This window comes from Falco biarmicus, chromosome 1 (genome assembly GCF_023638135.1).
Source record: "Falco biarmicus isolate bFalBia1 chromosome 1, bFalBia1.pri, whole genome shotgun sequence".
NCBI classification, from domain to species: Eukaryota; Metazoa; Chordata; class Aves; order Falconiformes; family Falconidae; genus Falco; species Falco biarmicus.
The window spans coordinates 21,443,368-21,464,301 of NC_079288.1; the positions used below are offsets into that span (position 1 = coordinate 21,443,368).

General features: G+C 53.6%; 1 protein-coding gene across 6 annotated transcripts in view; it reads left to right on the forward strand.

The window, feature by feature from the left end:
* LOC130145171 (NADPH--cytochrome P450 reductase) overlaps positions 1-20,710 on the forward strand; it is a 31,379-nt gene extending 10,669 nt beyond the window's left edge. For 4 of the 6 annotated variants that reach the window (XM_056329759.1, XM_056329761.1, XM_056329764.1 and 1 more), the window contains 15 exons: positions 2,407-2,599; positions 9,967-10,015; positions 10,880-11,008; positions 11,631-11,780; positions 12,656-12,780; positions 13,724-13,813; positions 14,288-14,386; positions 15,038-15,154; positions 15,979-16,097; positions 17,255-17,436; positions 17,599-17,748; positions 18,289-18,556; positions 18,980-19,125; positions 19,397-19,482; positions 19,689-20,710. In XM_056329759.1, coding sequence (XP_056185734.1) covers positions 2,421-2,599; positions 9,967-10,015; positions 10,880-11,008; positions 11,631-11,780; positions 12,656-12,780; positions 13,724-13,813; positions 14,288-14,386; positions 15,038-15,154; positions 15,979-16,097; positions 17,255-17,436; positions 17,599-17,748; positions 18,289-18,556; positions 18,980-19,125; positions 19,397-19,482; positions 19,689-19,833 — 2,034 coding nt within the window. In that variant the 5' untranslated portion in view covers positions 2,407-2,420 and the 3' untranslated portion in view covers positions 19,834-20,710. Of the gene's footprint in view, positions 1-2,406; positions 2,600-5,517; positions 5,982-7,089; positions 7,435-9,966; positions 10,016-10,879; positions 11,009-11,630; positions 11,781-12,655; positions 12,781-13,723; positions 13,814-14,287; positions 14,387-15,037; positions 15,155-15,978; positions 16,098-17,254; positions 17,437-17,598; positions 17,749-18,288; positions 18,557-18,979; positions 19,126-19,396; positions 19,483-19,688 lie in introns of those variants that run through there. The other 2 variants (XM_056329752.1, XM_056329784.1) reach the window with 2 other exon arrangements.
* The last annotated feature ends 224 nt before the right edge of the window (positions 20,711-20,934 follow it).

The window sequence follows — 20,934 nt, forward strand, 5'->3', positions numbered from 1 at the left end:
GGAAAGTGCTTGTCAAGGAAAGTGAGTGAAAGACAAGCTGAGGATAAACTTAGTGATGTGACCATTCCCTGGCTACCTTCATGTAATTTGGGCAATGGAAGCTGGCACTGAAAAAAAAACAAAACAAACCCAACAAACCAGCACCTTGCAGTGTTGGAGGTGTTGATCCCGGCCGCCTATTGCCTGTGTTTGGGCACTGCTGCCTCCATCTCTTTGCAGAAGAGTTGGGGCTGTGCTGTGCGTGAGGGGAAGCATTGCGCAGCAGCCCTCGGGTTCTTTGCCCTGCCACGTAACGAGCAATTCAAATGATGAGCAAGACTACGAGAACCAAAACTGCGTGAGGGAATGGGTTGCCTGGCAGTTTCTGACTGGGATCTTCCTACAGATGAGGTGCATTGGCTGTGAGGGGAAGAGCTTGCAATTAAAACTTCTGGGGTTTCATCAGGAATGAAGACAATAAACCAGCAGCATTTTTCCTCCCACCAGTGCCTGCCCTTGGGCTCAGCTGCCAGACCACCTCCTCGGTGATTTACTGGAACCCAGTAAGGAGGAGGAGAGAGCCCCTGCCAGCAGCTTTGCCTTGTTGGCAAATAAGCTCCAGTTGTGGAAGCTTTAACTAACAGTTTAGTCTACAGTTAGACAGAAATAACACCCAGCTCTTGCTTGGCTCTGAGATCTAGTGATGGAAAGCCTGTCTGCAAGGAGTGAGGACAGGGTGACCTGCCTGATGGAAAGGAATGGGCAGGTTGCTTGCCTGCAGTCACACCACTCATGTTTTTCTTCCAGCTCCTCACTTAGTGTCATCTCGGGGAACCTTGTGGGAAGCTTTGCAGTACAGTCACTTGCCAAGTTCTCCACCGAATTAAACTTTTTGTGGGGTTGAGAACCTGCTGGGTTGCAAAAGTACCCAGGAGCTCACCCATGATTGCTGCCAGGTGGCTGTGGACTTCTCCCTATGCTCTGCAGGGCTGCCTTTTGTAGCTGGTGGTCTCTGGCAGAGTACTTCATGTTCTCCCAAGCTGTGCTTTTCCTTTGTAGGGGTAACGACAAGGAGTTCTTTGCTGAAGACCTTACCTGGTCACCCTTGTTAGTGCTCCCTGACCATCACCTCCCCTTTTCTTCCCAGCTCCTGAATGTGTTAGCATAACCTTAAACTTTAGTCAGTTTTATTTCTCAGCCCAGGTGCAGCCTGGAGTTTGCAGCTTCTCTTCCAGCCCCCTGGAAAGCTGTCTGGGGGCTTTTCTCTGGCAGGCACAGGTTTGCTGAACAGATTAACTCTCCCCTCACAGCTCAGCCATGGGACATGTCCTTTCTCTCCGGTGGCACCCTCACGGCTCTGAGTCACTTTTCTGTGTGCAAGTTCAAATGTTCCTGGCCTCTTGGTTTGGCAGGATGCCCAAGTACAAGAAGAGAGTCACTTTGCCCTTACAAATCAAGTTTTCAGTTAATTATCTGTTTACTTGGATGGAGCGTGTCCTTGTGTGTTGGGAAGATAATCTTGTGATGTGGACTAGGGTCAGAGGAGTTCGGAGCTTTGGCAGAGCAGCAGGAGGGAGGGAGTGATGGGTGGCTCCCCAGGGGAAGGACAGGGGACGTACGGCTAGTCGGGTGCTTGAAGACTGGGTGCTCATCCTTGAGCTACCGTGGACTGTGGGTATGGCCGTGGGCAAGTCACAAGTCACTTAAACTCTGCCTTGGCAAGTGGAAAGGAGTAATTCAAGAAGGTGGAAGTTAAACCAGGGAGGATAGCGGAGGGGACTGGGAAGCTAGAGGCCTGAAAAGGGGTGAATAGTAAATCAAATCTGCACGTGGAGGTGGGCAGTAAATCAGAGCATTCAGCATTTGTGTTGTAACGACCTGAGGGATGCTCACGGAAGTACCATGCCACAGTCCTGCCCTGTGGTTTATAAGCACAGCAGTAGGTCTGGGGCATTGTATCATCCTGTGGAAAGGAGGGAGAAAGCCCCAGATGTGTGGGGTGATTGAGAGAGTGAGGTCTTTCCCCACTAATGGCTGTGTGGTGAGTAAGGGCTTTAGTAAAGGCTGGCCATGAGTCCCTGGTGAATTTCTCTGGGCTGTTAGTAGGAGCCAGGTTGGGCTCCCTGGCTGGAACGTGGGGCTGCTCCAATAGTGCTGGCAGAGGGAGAGCAGAAATCACCGCTGATGATGGATCAGCGTGGATGCAATGGGAATGGAAAAGCTTGGTGGGCCAGTGAGATACCTCAGGATGCAAAAGGATCTCACATTATTGTGATGCAAAGCCTCTGTTTCCAAAGAGTTGTTGGGCTGCCTTGTGCTTGTAAGACTAAATGCATAGTGAAAAAGCATAGTCTGGACGGCTCTTAATGCTCTTTGGTCTTCTGTGGCACTGTGTGACTGCTGGTGTTCATTTTTCTTTGCTTACAGTGCCTCTGACCATCATGGGGGGTGCTGCCATGGAACAAAACATCTCCCCTGCCAACAGCCCTGCGCAGCAAGACTCGCTCTTCAGCATGATGGACGTGTTTCTCATCTCGCTCATCACCGGGCTTTTTACGTACTGGTTCTTCTTCCGCAAGAAAAAAGAGGAAGTCCCAGACCTCCCCAAAATGCAATCAGTGTAAGTAACAACTCTCAGGCAGCACGGGGTGAGTGTAGCTTTGTGTCTTGCTTACGGTAGGTCCTTGGAGGTTTTGCAGGAGGCTCAGTCGGATTGTAGGAGGTCCGCAGGCGAGGGGACTTGGTCCCAAAGTGCATTTCCCTCCCCTCACGTTTCTCGTGAGCTGTGTGTTCACTTCACAATGCAGAAATCCCCATGGAAGATCCAGGCTGCAGTTCTGCCTTATCCCACGGTGTGGCCCAAATCAGCAATTTGGAGTTTCCCAAGCGAGGCAGAAAAGCCTCTGGCTGTACTTCAAAACTCTTAAGGATTGCTTTGGCTGTTCTATGTGTTTTCTGATAAAAGTCATATTTAGATAAATCTGAGGAAAGGTGGACTTGCTTCTAAGCAGATTTCTTATCACAAATCTTACCTACTTTTAGCTATGAAGAAAAGAAATAGTTTTGGGGAGCTGGGAGGTAGTTCCTGGGCATGAGCTGCGTGGCAGCTCTTGTGAGACTTGCTTGGCTTTGATGCCAGGTTACTGCAGCAGCAGCAGACTAGGTTTGGAGAGGGAGAAGTCCTTCTTCCACCCTGTCTTCTGCAGAGGGTTTAGGGCCAGGAGCGAGCCCTGTTGGTGGAGATCTGTGTGCATTTAGTTCCTTATCTCTGTCACATACCAAACTTAACGTCAGTTTTCTGCTGGACTTTTTAGCTCATTCTTTGTTTCCTCTGGGGCATTGGTAAGAACACTAAACAGAGGTCTGAAACCCACTGCAGCAGAGAACTGGTGGGAATTGGTGTTGTGCAGCACCTTTCCCTTCAGTCTCCTGGGATCTGATCCCTGTGTGGGTACGGTTTGCCCTTGGGAGAAAGCCAGCCTTAGCCCAGCTCTGTGTTTTCCGTTCCTTTGCAGAAGGTAACCACACAACAAAGGTCAGCCCTCTGGGATTTAATGCTGGCTGCAAATTCACTGTAGAGCCCCCCAGTCCTGAGCGGATGGTTCTTGAGGCCATGCCATGAGGATGGGGAAAGCAATGTCTGGCTGCTTGCGGTAGGTTCCAGATTTAATGCATACAGTTGCACCAGCACGGTGTCCTGTGAGGTGGGTCTCTCCCTGTGGCACTTAGTGGGTGCTGCTCTGGCAGGAGATACGTCTCAGTCCTTCATTTCAAGTGTTACAGCCCATTGTGGAAAGAAGCTGTGGCAGGACCTGTCTGTAGGCTGCTCAGATGAGGATGTTTGGTGATAAGCCAAGGCATATCAGCAGGGAATTGATGCTTCTGTTACCCTGTGTGTGAAAGCTAAATCAAACGCAGCAAGCCGTTGTAGGTCTGTTATTTCTACCTTTGTGGGTAACGCTGCTTCCAGTTTTCAGGGCTTGTCATCCAGTGTTTGTGGTGTAATTCAGGTCATAACTGAAAAGGAGCAGGTTCAGCCTCATCATTGCTGCTTTGGTCAGATCATGACCCTCTCCTCTGGTGGCAGAGCCCTCTGCTTGAAGGCAAGCCTGGGATGCCAGGTCTGTTGTGAAATCCCTGGGTAATGGGAGGAGTAGCACACAGCTGAGAGCAAACTCGCAGGCAGGCTGCATGCACTGGTGTTGCGGGAGGGTGGAAAGTACGTTTCCTGGCTGGGAGAGTTTCAAAAGGAAGAAGTGTCCCTGGCTGTGGTACCTTGTGCAGACGGGTGCACATGTGGCTGGTACAGCCTGGCTTTCTGTGCCTCCTTGGCTTTACCTTGGGAATTTTTTTTATTGGATCAGTCGGATACTTTCCCCCTTGTGCCTGCAGGATGCTGTGCGTATCAGTGCCTGCAGTTGCGTCTGGAAATCGTAACGAGAACGGCTGCGCTGCGCTGAGAGCTAAGCCAGCTGGAGAAATGGCACTATCAATCTGAAATTAGATCCCAACATGGCACAGACTGACTCGGAGAGCTCCCGTGCTCGCTGTCCTTGTGACTGTTTCCACCCATCACGTGCAGCTCTTCCAGAGGCTGTCGTGACCTTGCGGAGAAGCCACGCTGCGGAGAAGCTTTCAGACTCCCCCCGGGTGTGTGTTCCCACCGTGTCCTGCTGCAGGACCTCAGCATGTGCGCTTCCCTCTGAGCGTGGCTGGAGGTTTTGGCTTTGAGCTGACTCACAGACATTCTGCCTGTGGGGTCTGTGCTGCCTTCTCCACCTGCGTGGGAGACTGCTGGCGAGGAGCACTGTGCAACTGCTCCCTGCCAGAGCTGTGGTAGAGCAGCACCTCCTGTCACTGATAACCAGGGCAGAGGGACAAGGTTGCTCCAGACCTTGTCTGACACAACTGCATTTTGGAAAAGTGACAGCCAGGCAGGTGAAGAGTGAGAATTTTTCCCCATACGTTTAGCCTGACCCTGTTGCAGCCCTGCTGTGGTCGTTGTGGCAAGCTGGTCTTGCCACAAAATTCAGGTGCCGTACCGGAAAAGATTTCCTGTATCCTTCCCAAGATGTAGCTGTTACCAACACTTAACAACATCAGATGTTTTTCTTCTGTAGCCAGTGAGATTTTCAGTTTTCAAAGTCAGCAATGAATTCTAAGGATGTCCAGGAGCTGAGATCTGCACCCGGCGTTGTGGATGTGTGGTGCGGTGTGGATGCAGTGTGGACCCATAAGCCAAGGCTGTGGTTGGTGGCACATCCATCCTCCGGGACAGAGACGGCAACTTCCTGCAGCTTTTGTTGTTTTCTGGGATACTTGGCACCAGGAGGGAAATGGGTGGGGAAAACAAGCTTGTTCAGCCTCGGATTTCCTTTCCCTCCTGTCATCCTTGAGTCTGGGGTGGAATTTCCTTTGTGATAAACAAGCAAATCTGTAAGATACAGGATCGTGCTGTCAGCCACTGCCTGTGGCTAGCTGGATATAGCAAGGTGGCCCGTGGGCAAGCCTGTCTGCAGGCAGGGAAGCTGTCCCAGACCCATAAAGGCAGAGAGCCCTCGGCAGGGCTGTCTGCAGCTGAAGTGGAGAGCCTTGACCTTCAGAGGCATCACTTTTTTTCTTCAGTATGCTCTTCGCAGCTCTGCCTTGACTTGCCAAACTGTCCTGAACTGCTTTATCGGATGGTGTTGGGTGATGATTTCTGTTGTGTCACTTTGGCTCCCAACTTCAGCCTTGGAAGACTGGAGGAGGGAAATGCTGAACAGCAATTCAGACATCACGATGGCTGCTGCTTTAATGGGTTTGCTTGCAACGTGGCAGAGTGCAAGCAGCGTCGCTGACCTGAATGCAGCGTCCAGCACCTTGGTGACCCTCCTGGGGTTTTCGGGAGCTGCTGCTGAGCAGCACGTCTTGATCAAACCACATCGGCACAGCAGGGTCTGCAAAGGAAATGCTGCTGCTGCAGCTGCCCGTGGTTGTGGAAGAACAGTTGCATGGTCCAGGTACCTTGTTCTGGATGGCACCTGGGCTGGGTTCACCCTACGTGGCTCCACCAGTCTGCATGGCTCGGGAAACGTCACGATCTTGCCCTGACGATGCATCTCTGGGTTCAGACATGGTTCAGGCGCTTGCTGACCCCTCACCCTTACAGCCAAGTGGAGCTGGTTTCCTGCCTGAAGCCCCCAGAGAAGGAGCAGAGTCCAGCACATGCAGAGGTTGCCCACGTACAAGATGTCCTGTACCTGTGTTGTGTAACACATGTGTGCGTGGGGCAGGCCAGGATACCGCCGACTGAGGGTCGCCTGCATTTTGACCATTTTTAGACTTAATTGAAACCACCAGACCAGCCTTCCCGCAGCCTGCCCTGCAGATGTCATTAGGGAGAATGGCTCTCGATTGCCATGCAGCCGTGGCCACCACGCTTCCTCGCAGGGGTGTTGCTGGGGAAGGCACTAATTTATTTTTATTCTTCACCTGTACCTCCTCTGCCTGTTGCTCAATCACAGATTTCTTTCCTTTCTCATGTACCCGCTCCAGAGTTGTGCAGAATGTTGCCCCGGGGAGATGCAGGCGAGACGGCAATTGGTATGCTGGGTGTCACCCCCTCCCTTGTCCCCCCGTCTTTAACATTGTCTGGGGCAGAAATTGGCTTATCTCTGTTCTTCAGCTATAGAGAAATCCGTTCCCTGGTGCTTGTAGGGCTTCCTGTGGCAGGAATTGCTCCAGCTCCTTAGGCTGATTAGCTCTTTGCTGCCTGCGTGTGTGTTAGAGACAGAGAGACCATCTCTAATTTAATTTAATAGGATCCTGAAGAGAACAAACTCCTTTGAGCTGCCTGCGTAATGGCACTGCCATAGTTACCCGTAGCGTTGCTCACGCAGTGTCTGGAATCATTTCATTCAGCTACAGCATTGACTGTTGTGTTTTTTTGTTTTGTTTTTGTTTTTTAAAAAAGAATATATATAAAAGCAGCTGTGATATAAACAGTTTCCAAGGTAACAAGGCTGGGGGAGGGTTTTGTGTCCCATCACGGATGGGAGAGGGACGTGTGCTGCGGAGGATCCTGGGAGGTTTCATTCTCCACTCCTAATTCCTTTCTGCCACTGCTGCCAGATGTTGCAGTTTCTCAGGACTGTGCGGATCCACTTGGTAACTTCCAAAGCCCCGCCACCAGGATCCGAGCGAACAGGACCATTCCTGCTATGACCTGCGCCGGGACCTTTTGTGCTGGCTCCCTTCTCTTTAACAAAAGGCTGACGCTTGGCTTTAATGCCCAGGAGGAGCAGAATGGAAAGGGCAGTGTGTGTGTTGCTCCAGAGCTAAGTTAGATCCGTCCCCCCCACACCTCCCCTCGCCGACAGACACGGCTGCCCTGCAATTCTTTGTCTGCCTCTTCCCTGCCCCGGCCATGGGCTGCGTGTACTCGGCCCCCGCAGAAGAGGCGGCTGCGGCGAGGTGAGTTAATCTGCCCGGTGGGCAGGTGGGGTTGCTCTGACTCAGAGGGGCTCTCCTGCTGCCCCAAAGCTGGGTGAAATGGGGCGCCTCTCCCTTCTGGGGCAGGAGGAGAAGGAAAGGGAGATGCTCTCCTTGGAGGCAGGCTGCTCCAGAGGAGATCCTGCCGGCGGCGCTCGGTTTCTCTGCAGCCTCCAGGCTACGTTCTCAGTCCTGGATGTACCTGTACTTTTGGAAGGAAAGCCACGGGCATGGGAGCTTTCTGAAGGAGAGGTGTTCAGCTGAGATGGGGACTTTGACATTGTTGCTGAGCTGTTGGGAAATCCCTTCCCTCTCCTTTCTCCTGAAGTCAAAGTGACAGAGAGCCCTGGGAGTTGCTTGGGCTGCAGGCTCTTACCAAGGGTGGGCAATCTGTATGAGCTAAAGACTTACTCCAACAAGGGAGCTAATCCCCTTTCCTCCAGCCATCGCTTCTTCTAACTCTCTTAGTCGCTACCCTGAGCTATTGAAGGTGTAAGAGCAGTCGTTGCTGAAAACGCACTTTCTTTTCTGAGTTTTTTTGGTGGAGCAGTGAAAATGAGTGTCGTTTCTGTCTTTGACATCTGTGCATTTTTGCGGCTTGGATTCTCAAGCCACCCTGATGAAGCAATTTCGGGGAGTTGTGTAGCCTTTTTTCAAAAGCCAGACTCATTATTTCTTCTGTGTCTGAGCCACAGACTGTTCTCTGCCACAACACTTCAGTGCAGGGTTGCCTCCTTTGAAAATGGATGAGCTCCATGTGCTGCACCCTTTTCTCTTCCAAAGGGAGCTTGCTGAAAGGATCTAAATTTTTTTTCTTCCTCCTTTTAAAAGAAGCGTTTTGTTTAGCGCTTGACCCAACAGTTATTTTAATTGGATCTCATTTACAGAGGGCAGTAAACCAAAGAGGTTCACCAGGGAGCCAAAAGCGAAGTGAGAGCTGAGCCTTGTGAGCAGGCTGGGGGGGCAGCTCTCCTGAGCCCCTGTCCTGGCAGTAGCGTGGGCAAGCCTGGGGCGGCTCTCTTAAGATGCTTGCGATATCCCTGGTCCCAACAGGGGACAAATGACAACATGGGGAGACTGTTAGCTGCTGAGAGAGCAAGGTCAGGGGTGTGAAGCAAGTCTCTCCTGGGAGCACAGCTGCCTTGGGTAGGGTTTGCTCATCTTCCCTGCGTGCTGTATGAAACTGTTGGTGCTTGGAGCTGTCAGGCACCGTTACGGAGCATCTTGATACTTTTGGGTAGAAAGGCGTGCTTAAAAACATGCTTTACGGCATGTCCCCCACCCTGCTCTCCGTGTGTGCTCTGCAAAGGCTCCAGCACATCCACAGAGATCCCTCCCTCTGGGCTGCAGAGTTTAGGAAACTGTTAGTGAGCTCTGCACATTCTCATGTGGGCTGGAGCCAAAACCATTTTTTTTTTTTTTTTTTTTTTATGTTGCCTGGAGGCTTCTGTCTTCCCACAGGAGACCCAGCCTTGCATTCTTCCATTGTGAAAGAGAAATGGGAACGGGTCCCACGTCCCTCCTCCCTGCTACCAAAGCCCCAGTGGGGAAGACAGTGAGTGAGCTCCTGGCACTTGTCCTCCTGCCTTCAGAAGCCCCAGCACCTAATCTGACTGTAGCTAGAGCCGCCTCTGCTTGTGAGGCTCCCAGGGTCCCCAGGGCTGGGTGGCTTTCACGCAGTGACACCAAAAGCCTTAGGTGTGCTTAGGATAGCAGAGCTCTTCTGGCTGTTATCCTATATAGCTATAGCGTGCATCTCCGCCTTGATGTTCTGACGCTGCTGTGGTTTGCTGCTCTTCTGAGCTAGAGAAATCCTCCATGCAATAATGCAAGCGCTTTTTGTGCTGGAGATGGAAACCCTGGTGTGGGAAGGAGCCCGGTGGGAGCTCGGCAGGCAGCGGTTGTCTCGCTGGAGGCTCTGTGGGTCTGATCAGCTGCGTCTGTCTGCTCTGCAGGGCTCTCTAGCTCTGGGACTATGTGTCTAGCACGCTGTTTTGAGGTCAAAAGAGCTGGTTTTTAGCCCCATCTGATTTCAGGCTTGGGGAATCTGCCCTGGGGAATCTGATCCTCTGCCTGTCCGCTGTGGTGGGGGAAGCAGGGAGCTCTTAGTTCCCTTCTCTCCCACCCCGCTTGGCCCCTGCCATTTATCCTGAGACCTGCTCTTGGATCGTAGCTCTGTGAGATCCTTGTAACGTACTCAGCTGTAAAACCTCTCAGAGCAGTTGATAAAGGTTTCCTGACACCTGGGGCTGAGTGCCTGGGCTTTGCCTGGGGGAGGATTTACTGAGGGAGGTAGATCTTTTTCCCTCTGCTCTGTGGTGGTGTGCAGAGAAGCCCTGCAGCTGAGCGACCGGCATCCCTGGCACAGGGTCGATAAGGGTGGTCGATGGGCACTCTCACCGCTTTGGGCAGCCTCCCTGAGATCTGGGAGCCACTTTCCCCCCCCCACTTGCTTATTCCTGACCTTAAAGAACGAACGTGCTCATCTGAAAGGAGGTTCCTCCTGTCTTTCAGAGCAGCTCCAGTGAGAGACAGCAGCTTCATTGAGAAGATGAAGAAGACGGTAAGCTCCTCGCTTTGGCTGTGCGGGGTGCTGGGAAGGTGGGGGAGCTCCCGTCCTTCCCAGTTTCCTCTGGTGACTGTCTAGCTGTCAGCAGGGGGGACTGGTTTGGATACAGACACGTCTGCTGCGAAGAGCATCAAGAGGAAGGCTGCGTGGGCAGGCAGGAATAGCTCTTTCAGTCTATGCCTCAGAGTTGTTCTTAAGAGAAAAAATTGAAGTGAAAATTTGTGCAAAAAGAAAAAAATAATATGAGATCAAAGTCAGGGGGGGAAATGGCAGAGGCTTTAAAGTCATTGGCTGGCAGTTGTTTATCTGCGTGGTTGATTCCCAAACTGACTCGCTCTGAAGTGGGAATTGTCGTACGCAGAACTAGCAGCTTTTGACTCTGCTGGACTGAACTCAAGAGGAAGCAGAGGAAGAAGCAAGGGCTGGCTATATTTTCTGGTTTACTTCAAAGTAGCTGGCTGGTGGCGGAGTGGGAGCTGCAGTGCTTAGGCACTTTCCCAAAGCTTAGGCAAGTTTGCTTTCTCATCCAGGGAGTTCCCTGTTCCCAGGAGTCACAATGCAGCCTTAAGGTTGAGAATAAATCTTGAGGCTTTATTCCTTGCTTTGGGTTTTTGTCTGACCTGAGTCACCCCTCTTGAGACTGACAAGAGTCATGTTCTTATTAACAGCTTAGCCTCGAGTTTTCTGCCACGCATCCAGCGTGGAGCCCCGTACAAGTGCAGACTCCTAGTTGCCTTTAGGTTGCAGGCCAGGGCTCCTGATCTGAGGCGTTTCCTTTGTCTCTGACAAGATGTGCTTTGTCTGTGCGTTTACCAAAGAAGTAATCACCATTTAACAGGGATTTCTCTTTCTCCCCAGGGGCGAAACATAGTGGTTTTCTACGGTTCCCAGACAGGTACAGCAGAGGAGTTTGCCAATCGTCTTGCCAAAGATGCTCATCGCTATGGCCTCAGGGGCATGGCAGCGGATCCAGAGGAGTATGACTTGGTAATTTATCCATGAACGGCTGCAGGATAGATAACATCCTTTTAACGTCCCCTAAAAAAACCCAGAAAGAAAGATGCTGGAGAAGGAACAGTTGCCCTTTTAGTAGCGTCAGTTAGTGGAGAAAAGATCAGCTTGAAAGATGCAGAGACAGGCTTGGTCCTTGCCATTCTACAGATATGGAGCAAACACTGCAACATGACTGAAAGAGGAGGGTAGTCTGGAGTCTTGGGAGTTGCGAGTCATCCACAGGCAGCATGAAGCTTGCTCCATATTCCTTCTGAAGTCAGCATTGGTCCCATACTGCTGTGGTCTTGGACAGAGGCACTGGCATTGTGTTCTCCAGAGTGAACAATGATCCTGGTCCCTCAAAGCCTTGTACAGAAAATCTTACCACTTTTCAGGTGGGGTAGAAACATTGAATTGCAGTCCAGTGAGGGTGGTTAGCTATATTTCCCCTGCCATTTCGGGTGGGTTTGGCCTTTCCCAACCCCTTTTGTAATCAGCTGTTTGACATTGCGTGTGCTCTGTTCTGCACACCAGAGGTAGCAGCATTGTAGAAACAGGTTTGCTCGATAACTACGTTGTGGGATCCTTGACGGTTTATTCTTTCCTTTGGTTGCAGTCGGACCTGAGTCGCCTCTCTGAGATCGACAAGTCCTTAGCTGTGTTCTGCATGGCCACTTACGGCGAGGGTGACCCCACAGACAACGCCCAAGACTTCTATGACTGGCTGCAGGAGGCTGATGCTGACCTGTCAGGTCTCCGATTTGCAGTAAGTGCCTCAATTCCAGTCTGCTGCATTTGAGCAGGAAAGTCAGATGCCCTCCAGTGTTCCTGCACAGGGCTTGGGTAAAGGCACAACGTGATGCCTATGCCTTGTGCGCCTGTGTCAGATGTGGTCCCTATTGTCTTCCTCCCCGGGCTTCATGGACACTTGCAAACGCATATCTGGGGGCTTTAAATGCGAATGTCTGAGTACTCTCTCCACTCTCTAAATCACAAGGGTTTGCTGGTAATGTCTTGCCACAAACAGCCCAGCAGGCATTGAATGTGAGGTCTGTAAATGAGTTACAGGCGGCTGCTGCTGTTCAGAAGCTAATTGAGCAGCCCTGGGCCAGATCTACTCCCGCAAATTAAATCACTTGGAGGAGCGTATAGCTCTTTTCCTGTGCTGAGCTGAATAATTGGCTGAGATACAGCCACCTCACCTAAACGCCGGCCAAATTCCTTAGGCAGCATAATAATTGCAAATGAGGAGAAAATCCACTGCTGGAGATGTTAAGCTGCTCTGTATAAAAGCAGTGAGCAAACATTTGCCGAGTGGTTTGTGGGAGGCAAGGGACAGCAACTGGTCTGCAGGCAGCCCAGGCTTTTACTGGTCCCTGGAGGGGATGGTGCGGGCAGCTCTTGTGTGTGCATCCTCGTGATGTGCCCGGGATGGCTCGGCGGAGTTGGTGGTGCCTGCTGACCAGGCGTTCTCCAGTGGTAGATACTTACTCAAGGTCCACAAAGAGCTGGTGAGGAGCTGGGCTAGGTCTTGCTGTCTGTCTTCAGCATCCTTTGCTGGGTGATACTGGCCAGAGAGTGCCAACTGGATGGGAAAAGTCCAGCCTCTGCTTCTCCATGCTCATTGGTGTTCCCTTCCAGGTCTTCGGGCTGGGGAACAAGACTTATGAGCACTTCAATGCCATGGGGAAGTATGTGGACAAGAGGCTGGAGGAACTTGGAGCCCAGCGCATCTTTGAACTCGGGCTGGGAGATGACGATGGCAAGTAAGTGGCTTGGCTTGAAGGGCTGGTCAGAGCAGGCTAAAGCATTGTGCAAAGGAACTGGGCATGGAGTTGGCTCTACTACTAGGACAGAAATAAACCCCACAGGCTGGCTGTGGGATCTGACATGTCTTCAAGTGTGTGTGTCTGTCTGCTCTCGCCCACAATCGGATCCCTGTACACCTAAGACTATCCTAGGGGATCTTGTGTCTGGGAAATCCCACGTTAGTTTTAAATGACCATAGTTATTACTTGAGGAAGTTTTGCAGCCTCCTCTGCCTTTACTCCTGCTGCTGGAGCTCCGTTGTTAACCTAACCTGCATGGATAAACCCACCCATCCTTGTGGAGGAGGCAAACTCTGTCTCCTTGTGAACTGTTGGTTTTATGGTGGAAGGCAGCAATTTTCCGACTTGGACGATGTTTGGTTGTTTTTTTATGGGGTTTTTTTGGACCTCTGCTCACCTGAGCACCCTGTGGGTAGCACGTTTAGCACGTGGGAAATACATCGGCCTGTGGCTTTGCTTCTAAAGGGCTGCAAGATCTGATGAGAGGGATGTGCTGTATGTGGGAGGCTCTGAGCCCAGAAAAATAAGCATTGCCATGGTGGAATCTACCTTTTAGGAAGGTGACCTGAAGCCAGGAGTGGGCAAGGGGCAAGTGGGTTGGTTAAAGACAGAGCCTGAATAACAAAGCCTTCCTTGGCAGACCTGGTGAAGGAAGGAGTGGCTGGTATAGCAACAGTTCCCTCCCACCCACTTAGTGCTCTGAAGATGCTCTCATGATCTGTGGGGATGTGGAGGTACCCAGACCACCTGGGTCCAAAGGCAGATGCCTTTTCCCACCGTGAAGGGAGGAGTCTGTAGGGATCTCAGGTGGCTCCTCAGGGAATGCCCCTTTGTTCCCAGCTGGGGCCAGGTTATTGAATCTTTCTGTTGCCCTGGTTAGCCTGGAAGAAGACTTCATCACCTGGAGGGAGCAGTTCTGGCCAGCAGTGTGTGAGCACTTCGGGGTGGAGGCTACAGGAGAAGAGTCCAGGTGAGTACGGCAGCAAATTTTTTAGGTGCCGGAGAGGCTGCCCACCTCTGGTGGCTGTGCCATCAGCCCTGAGCTGCTGTCCCCTGTCCCGTGTGCTGCCTCCCCTTCCGGACCTGGGAGGGCGTGTGTGAAGTAGAGCAGTGAGCCGGGCTGTTCGGACTGAGCCCATCCTGGTGCGGGTTTGGACCTAGCTCTGGATTTCTGTTCTGAGTGGGGATGTGATGGGTTTGGTTCCTTCGTGGGTGGCTTTGCTGGGTTGCGATGCTCCCCGTGAAGCTGAGGTTTCCTTTTCATTTGGGCTTCCTGCACGGTCTGCCTGATCCCTCGTGTCTCCAGAGGGGCAAATGGATGGAAGATGCATTTGTTCTTGAACTGCAGCAAGTCCAGCAAAGCAGATGATGGTTCCAGGTGTACCGTGTGATTTCCAGTTTGACATTTTTATCTTTTTTTTTTTTTTCCCCTCTCCTCCCCCAGCATCCGCCAGTATGAGCTGGTGGTGCACACCGATGTTAACATGAACAAAGTCTACACCGGTGAGATGGGCCGCCTCAAGAGCTATGAGAACCAGAAGCCGTAAGTGCCGAACCACCCTGGGCAGGGTACACGTGGGCCAGGCTTTGGCTGATGGATCCTGGATGTTTCTAACGCCCCCGGCTATGCAGGCAGTGTCATTTCTGCAGTGCAGCCGTGTGGCCGGCCTCTGCCCAAGAGAGACGGGCTCCAGTCCCCACTGGGACTCTCTGAGATTCCCCGGTTACTGAAGCAGCGAGGAGATGGCTGTGTTTGTGTGTGCCCTTTGGCGGGTACATTTGCAGCAGCTGTCCTGAGGTCACTCAAAGCCTTTCCTTGCCCGGGGTGGGGTAGCTAATGCATGATGGTCACTTGCAGTATTGCTGTGGGATGATTAGCTGTATAAATTAATTCCAACCTGAAATATTTCGCTGGGATGTGATAGTCCCTCCGATCTACTTTTGAGTCATGTATTCTTAATGGGACAGAAGCTGTTGACTGCTGAGCTCTGCTTAGAAGGAGATTTGTTTTCTGTGCCAATGTGGCAGCAGCAGGATCATAATTTGGTTCCTGCTGTAGTGTGCTTTGAAAGAGAAAGAGGACAGCCCTCTGCTCAAATCCTGGGAACTGGCTCTGGAGACAGAGGGAGCACACCTGGATACAGCTGTGAGCCTGCAGGAGAGTAACCCAGAGGGTCCTTGTCTTTCCTTCCAGACCATTTGATGCCAAGAACCCCTTCCTGGCCCAGGTTACAGAGAACCGCAAGCTGAATGAGGGTGGAGAGCGACACCTTATGCACCTGGAGCTGGATATCTCTAATTCCAAAATCAGGTAGCTTGCCATGGGAGACTGCTTCTCTGTTTTCACAGGAGCAGTCTGCATCAGGAGCAAAGAACAAGGATGTGGCACTGGCCTCATCCCACCCTTCAGAAGGGGACCTTGTTCTCATAATTACTTAATACTGCCCCTCTGGACTTCTGTACCACATATCAGGACTTTCTCCCAGCTCTTGTGCTGTGCCTGGCCATGCCAGCTGGCTGCTTTGGGTCACTCCAGAGCTGGCTGCACGCACCCATCCTACCTGAGCAGTCCCAGCTGCAAGAATTCTCTAGGAGGCATTCAAAAAACGAGGGGGCAGACAAACTGGAGAGAGGGGAGAGCTGGGGATGACTCGTGCCTGGGTTTGCCTGGCTTAGTTGTGCAAGCATGGGGGGAATAAAACCCTGTTCTTAAAAACCTTCTTGCTGGCTCACATTCCTCTATGTCTGCTTGTGAGAAAGCCATGAGTCTAGGTGGTTTAACATATAACAAAAATCGGCAGAGGTTTTGAGCAGCTTTGCTCCTTGTCTGCCAGGGAGTTGTCCCATCTTTCCTTGCTGGAAGTCTGGCTTTGTCAAAGTCTTGGCAAAACTGCTATTATCTCGGAAGGCCCTTGTAAAAAAAACAACTGGTTCTTAAAGGACCGTTGTGGAATAATGTTCTGCTGTTACTGCCAGCTCTTTGGCATCCCTGGTTGTGCAGGCACTGTGTAGCAGCTCAGATCTCAGTGTTGTCCTTGCACCAGCCCACTTGTCTGCTGGCTGAGCAGCTCAGGCTTGGGGTGGACAAGGAGCAGTGCTGGTGTTTTATCTGCTCTCCTCTTGCTCTCGTGCCAGGTATGAGTCTGGGGACCATGTGGCGGTGTATCCAGCCAACGACTCTTCTCTGGTGAATCAGATCGGTGAGATCCTGGGCACGGATCTGGACACGATCATGTCCCTGAACAATTTGGATGGTGAGTATGAATCACTCCTGAGCATCATCAGTTCTCCTTCAGCTATGGTCTCTGTCCTTCCCACCAGAGCAGGAGTCGGATCACCTTCGGGTCCCATAGGGTACCTCCAGGCAAACGGAGATGTCCCGTGGCCACTCCAAATGCCATGCCGTTTTAGCAGTGGCATGGAGCCTGCTTGCTGAGAGCCAGTTGAAGTGGGTCAGTTGCGAAATGTACTTAGTGTGCCCATTCAACAACAAATTATGTAACAGCACACTCCTAATTAGGGAGCATCAGCTCGCCAGAGCATCCTTCTGCCGCAGCAGCCCCGGAGCTCAGCAGGGGTCTTAGTGTCTGAGATGCTGTTGTTCAGCCCTTGGAGGAGGCACAGGCTGGGGGACCGAACTGCCAGGAGGGAGCACTTGTGCTGATACAAAGAGCTCTTCTGGGGCAGCGTTCCCAGCAGAGCTGGCCTCTGGCAGGAGGAAGGTGGCAGCTGCTGCCTGTCTTAACCCTGAAGCAGTGCAGCCTGACCTGGGGCATCAGATGCAAGTGGCTTTAACATACTGCCGGAGTCTGCAGCCCCCTAGTGCGACCGTCCTGTGTTGTCTGGCCTCATGCTGTCATTCCTGTCCCTTTCAGACCTCTTAATTTGCCGAACTGAATGGCTCCAGCCGTGATTGCTGGTGCTTACCTTTCCCAAGGGGGGTCTGAGCACAGCTGTCCGTGGCTGAAGGAGACTAAGGACGCTTTTGAGGCCAGCTCTGAAGGAGATGTGAAGCCAGATTAGCCATGGAGAGCAGCCCTTCTGCTTGGTCTGGGAATCTGCAGGGTGCTTGTGTGCATGGATATCTCGGGGCAGAGGGCCCCATTGGGAAGCAGGGGGTTTTTTTTTTTTGCTAATAAGCTCTCAGGCAGCATCTGTGCAACACAAAATGGGCTTCTGGGAGAGGGAGCTGCCTGGGAAGGGAGCAGCCCTGCGCTGGAGCTGCTTCAGTGTGGGCTTGGGGCTTTGGCCAACAGGCTGATTCAGCCCCAGGGCTGCTCTCCTCCCTCAAGCCCCTTCCCCTGCCTTGTCTCAAGCTCCCATACACTGATGTAGCTGCTGGAACGAAATCTGGCATAACGGCATGCAGTTGCTGATTTTTGAATATTTTTTTTTTTTTCCTCTTCCCCAGAGGAATCCAATAAGAAACATCCCTTCCCCTGCCCCACGTCCTACCGTACAGCCCTGATGTACTACCTGGACATCACCAACCCGCCCCGCACCAACGTCCTCTACGAGCTGGCACAGTACGCCACGGACGCCGGCGAGCAGGAGCGCCTCCGCAAAATGGCATCGTCTGCTGCCGAGGGGAAGGTGGGAGCTGTGGCCTTCCCAGCAAAGCCGCTGGGTTGAACTGGGTGCTGGGGGATCCCTGAAAGGGATCCAGGACTGGTGGGCACCGTGTGCGGAGAGCTTGAGGGAGTGTTAGCCAGCTGTGTAGGGAAGTTGTCACACGTGTGCCCTCTTTGCCCGCAGGCTCTCTACCTCAGCTGGGTGGTGGAGGCCCGGAGGAACATCCTTGCCATCCTGCAGGACATGCCCTCGCTGCGCCCCCCCATTGATCACTTGTGCGAGCTCCTGCCCCGCCTGCAGGCCCGCTACTACTCCATTGCCTCCTCGTCCAAGGTGAGTATACTTCCAGCGGGGACGGAGGCTGTGAGGGACTGCTGCCCCTTCTCAGCTGGGGCCTGGACATGGGGAACCTGCCCAGGTGACCCTTTCTGTGAGAGGGGCAGCTTTTGTTATCTCTGTGCATGAGAAAAGGGGATTATTCCAGCCTCCACAGGGTCTGCAGGGGGTCCTGTGCCGCAGCCAGCTGCGCCCCAATACCACCACCCTCCCCGCAGCCCTGCTCCTCTTCGTGCTTCCAGGGCTTTGGAAGCAAGGTGGCGTTTTAGGGGGTGGTCAAAATTCACTCCTCATTTTGTGCCTGAAGCTGTGACGTTGTTGGCAATACTGAAGGGAGCTCAGCGGTCCTGTGATGAGTCAGGCACAAGACAGAAGCCCCATGTGGGGCATACTGGGAGCCTTGATCTGTCGGGGGAGGAAGAGTTGTCCCAACATTAACATTAGGTTAAACTTCCCCCCATCCCTGAGCACAAGGGACTGAGCTGTGGGGTCGCTGGGGCTCCCTCTCGGCCTGGTGCTGACATCCCTTCCCTGCAGGTTCACCCCAACGCCATCCACATCTGTGCCGTGACGGTGGAGTACGAGACCAAGACGGGACGCTTGAACAAAGGGGTGGCCACCAACTGGCTCAAGAACAAGGTGCCCAACGAGAATGGGAGCAACTCCCTGGTGCCCATGTACGTCAGGAAGTCACAGTTCCGCCTGCCCTTCAAACCCAGCACGCCCGTCATCATGATCGGACCGGGAACTGGCATAGCCCCCTTCATCGGCTTCATTCAGGAGCGGGCCTGGCTGAAGCAGCAAGGTGAGTGCCCAGAACCAGCCCTGGGGACTGGAGCTGCTGCAGGATGGTGCCTCTGAGGTGCAGCTTGTGCTGCTCACACTGCTGATGGCTCTAGCGAAGAGCAGAGGTGGTGGAGCAGGGTGAACAGCAAAGTGGTTTTGCCCAGCGTGAGGATGCTTTGTCCTCCTCTTGGCCGCAGAGGATGTTTGGGGGGGGCGGAGAGACCCGAGTCAGTTCTCTGACCGCTGCCACCGTGTCTCCAAATAACCACAGTCAAGTCACTTAGACTCATTCCAAAGCACGTGGGTACTTGGAGCTTCCCCTGACGAACAGAAGCAGTGGTGCAGCTCTGCCTCCCCCGGGCTGGCAGGATGAGGGGGGGTGGGGAGGCCAGGGTTGGGGGCTGCAGGGGGGGCAGCTGATGGCTGCTGTGTGACCCCGCAGGCAAAGAGGTGGGCGAGACGGTGCTTTACTACGGCTGCCGCCGTGAGCGGGAGGACTACCTGTACCGCGAGGAGCTGGCCCGCTTCCATCAGGAGGGAGTCCTCACCCAACTCAACGTGGCCTTTTCCAGGGACCAGGCTGAGAAGGTACTGCTGTGGTCCCCCAGCTGCTCGTCCCTGCTGCCCCTCATCATGCCCCGGCTGTGGCAGCGAGGGACGAAAAGGCCCTGAGGGCTGGAGCCTCCCAGCCTCGAGCCTGGCGGCTGGGGAGGGCTGGTGGCATCTGAGGAGCACCCAGCAGCTCCACTCTCTTGTGGAGCCACGAGCACAGGCTTGGCTTCCCCGCCCCCACCATGGCCCACGGGCTGGGGGCTCGGCTGGGCTCTTCTCTTCTCACATCCACCTTGTTCCCTGCCAGGTTTATGTTCAGCACTTACTGAAGAAGAACAAGGAAAACATCTGGAAGCTGATTAATGAGGGGAATGCTCATATCTACGTGTGCGGGTAGGTCCCGTGGCCGGGAAGGGTGATGCGGTTCCTCACCTTGTGTGTTACAAGCCCTGGGGGGGTTACGCTGTCCTTGTCCCGGGGGAGGGCGAGCGGCAGGTGGGCTGGGGTGAGCAAACTGTCCGCGTTTGGGTGTTGAGAGGCCACCAGGGCTCTGCGGCTTTGCTGTGTTACTGCCTCGCTCACGGTCCCCTTGTTTCCAGCGATGCTCGCAACATGGCCCGGGATGTGCAGAACACCTTCTATGAGATCGTGGCCGAGTTCGGGAACATGGGCCAGCCCCAGGCCGTGGACTATGTAAAGAAACTGATGACGAAGGGCCGGTACTCTCTGGATGTCTGGAGCTAAGAGCGGGGTTGGTGGGGCCGGGGATAGAACAGGTCCCCAGGTGTGGGCCCACAGGAGGTGCAAAGTGCCTGCTGACCCACTGCTGCTGTGGGTGACAGCGTTGGCCGCAGCCCACAGCTACCCCAGTGTCACTCCCAACCCCTCCGGGCCCACAGCAGCCCCTCGGGGCAGGCTGTGTACCCCGGGGGCGGCAGGGGTTGAGAGGGGCAGGGGGGTAGCTCAGGCTGCTGTCCAGGAGCCGTGGTCCCCCCGGCACCCCAGGGAGCACCTCACAGCACCAGCGTTCGTCTTGAGGTGAGGGACATGGCTGACATGGGGCAGGAGGGACGGGCGGTGCGGGGGGAGCTCTGGGGTCCTTCCCTGAACGCGAGGTGTTGCCTTATCCCCTGGGGCTGGAGACCACCCTGGGGAGGACAGAGGTGGAGGAGCTTGCAGCCCCCTGCGCTGTGGGTTTGGTGTGAGGGCATGGCCTGGGGCGGCGATCTGCCCTCGCCCCCCTCCCACCCTCTCGGGCCAGCTTTGGGCACAGAGACCCCACAGGCCCCTGCTCCTTACCCCTGCTCCCCCCTCCCCTCCAGCACACAGCGGGGAGGGGGGTGCTCCTCTCCCTTCTGGAAGAGACATGCTTTTTTTTTGGGGGGGGGGGGGGGGGGCTGCTTCCTTCCTGGGGTCCAGCAACTCCCCTGTGCTCAGCCCCTCCCTCATGCTGTGTATGGTCATTTTTTAGATACTGTCTTTATTTTAACATCTTTGTGATTTAAATCATGGGGAAAAAAAGAAAAAAAAAAAAAAACAACCAAAACCAACTTTCAGGCTGTCCAATGACTGTAAATTATTTAAATACATTTGCCCTTGGAATAAAAATACTGTTTCTGTAGTTTGCTTCCTGCCCTCTCTCTGCTCCACCAGAGGGAAGAGGGAGGCAGGAGCAATGGCTGATAACCAGGAGGAAACCTGGGGACTGGGTGGCCGCTCTGGAGCTGGGGCCAGCCCCTGCCTGGGGGTGCTGAGCCCTGGTCTGGCGGTGGGGATGGACTGGGGGGCTTCAGCCCAAGGTACAGCTGTGCTAGACCTGCTCTTTCCTTCCCACCACTCCAGGGG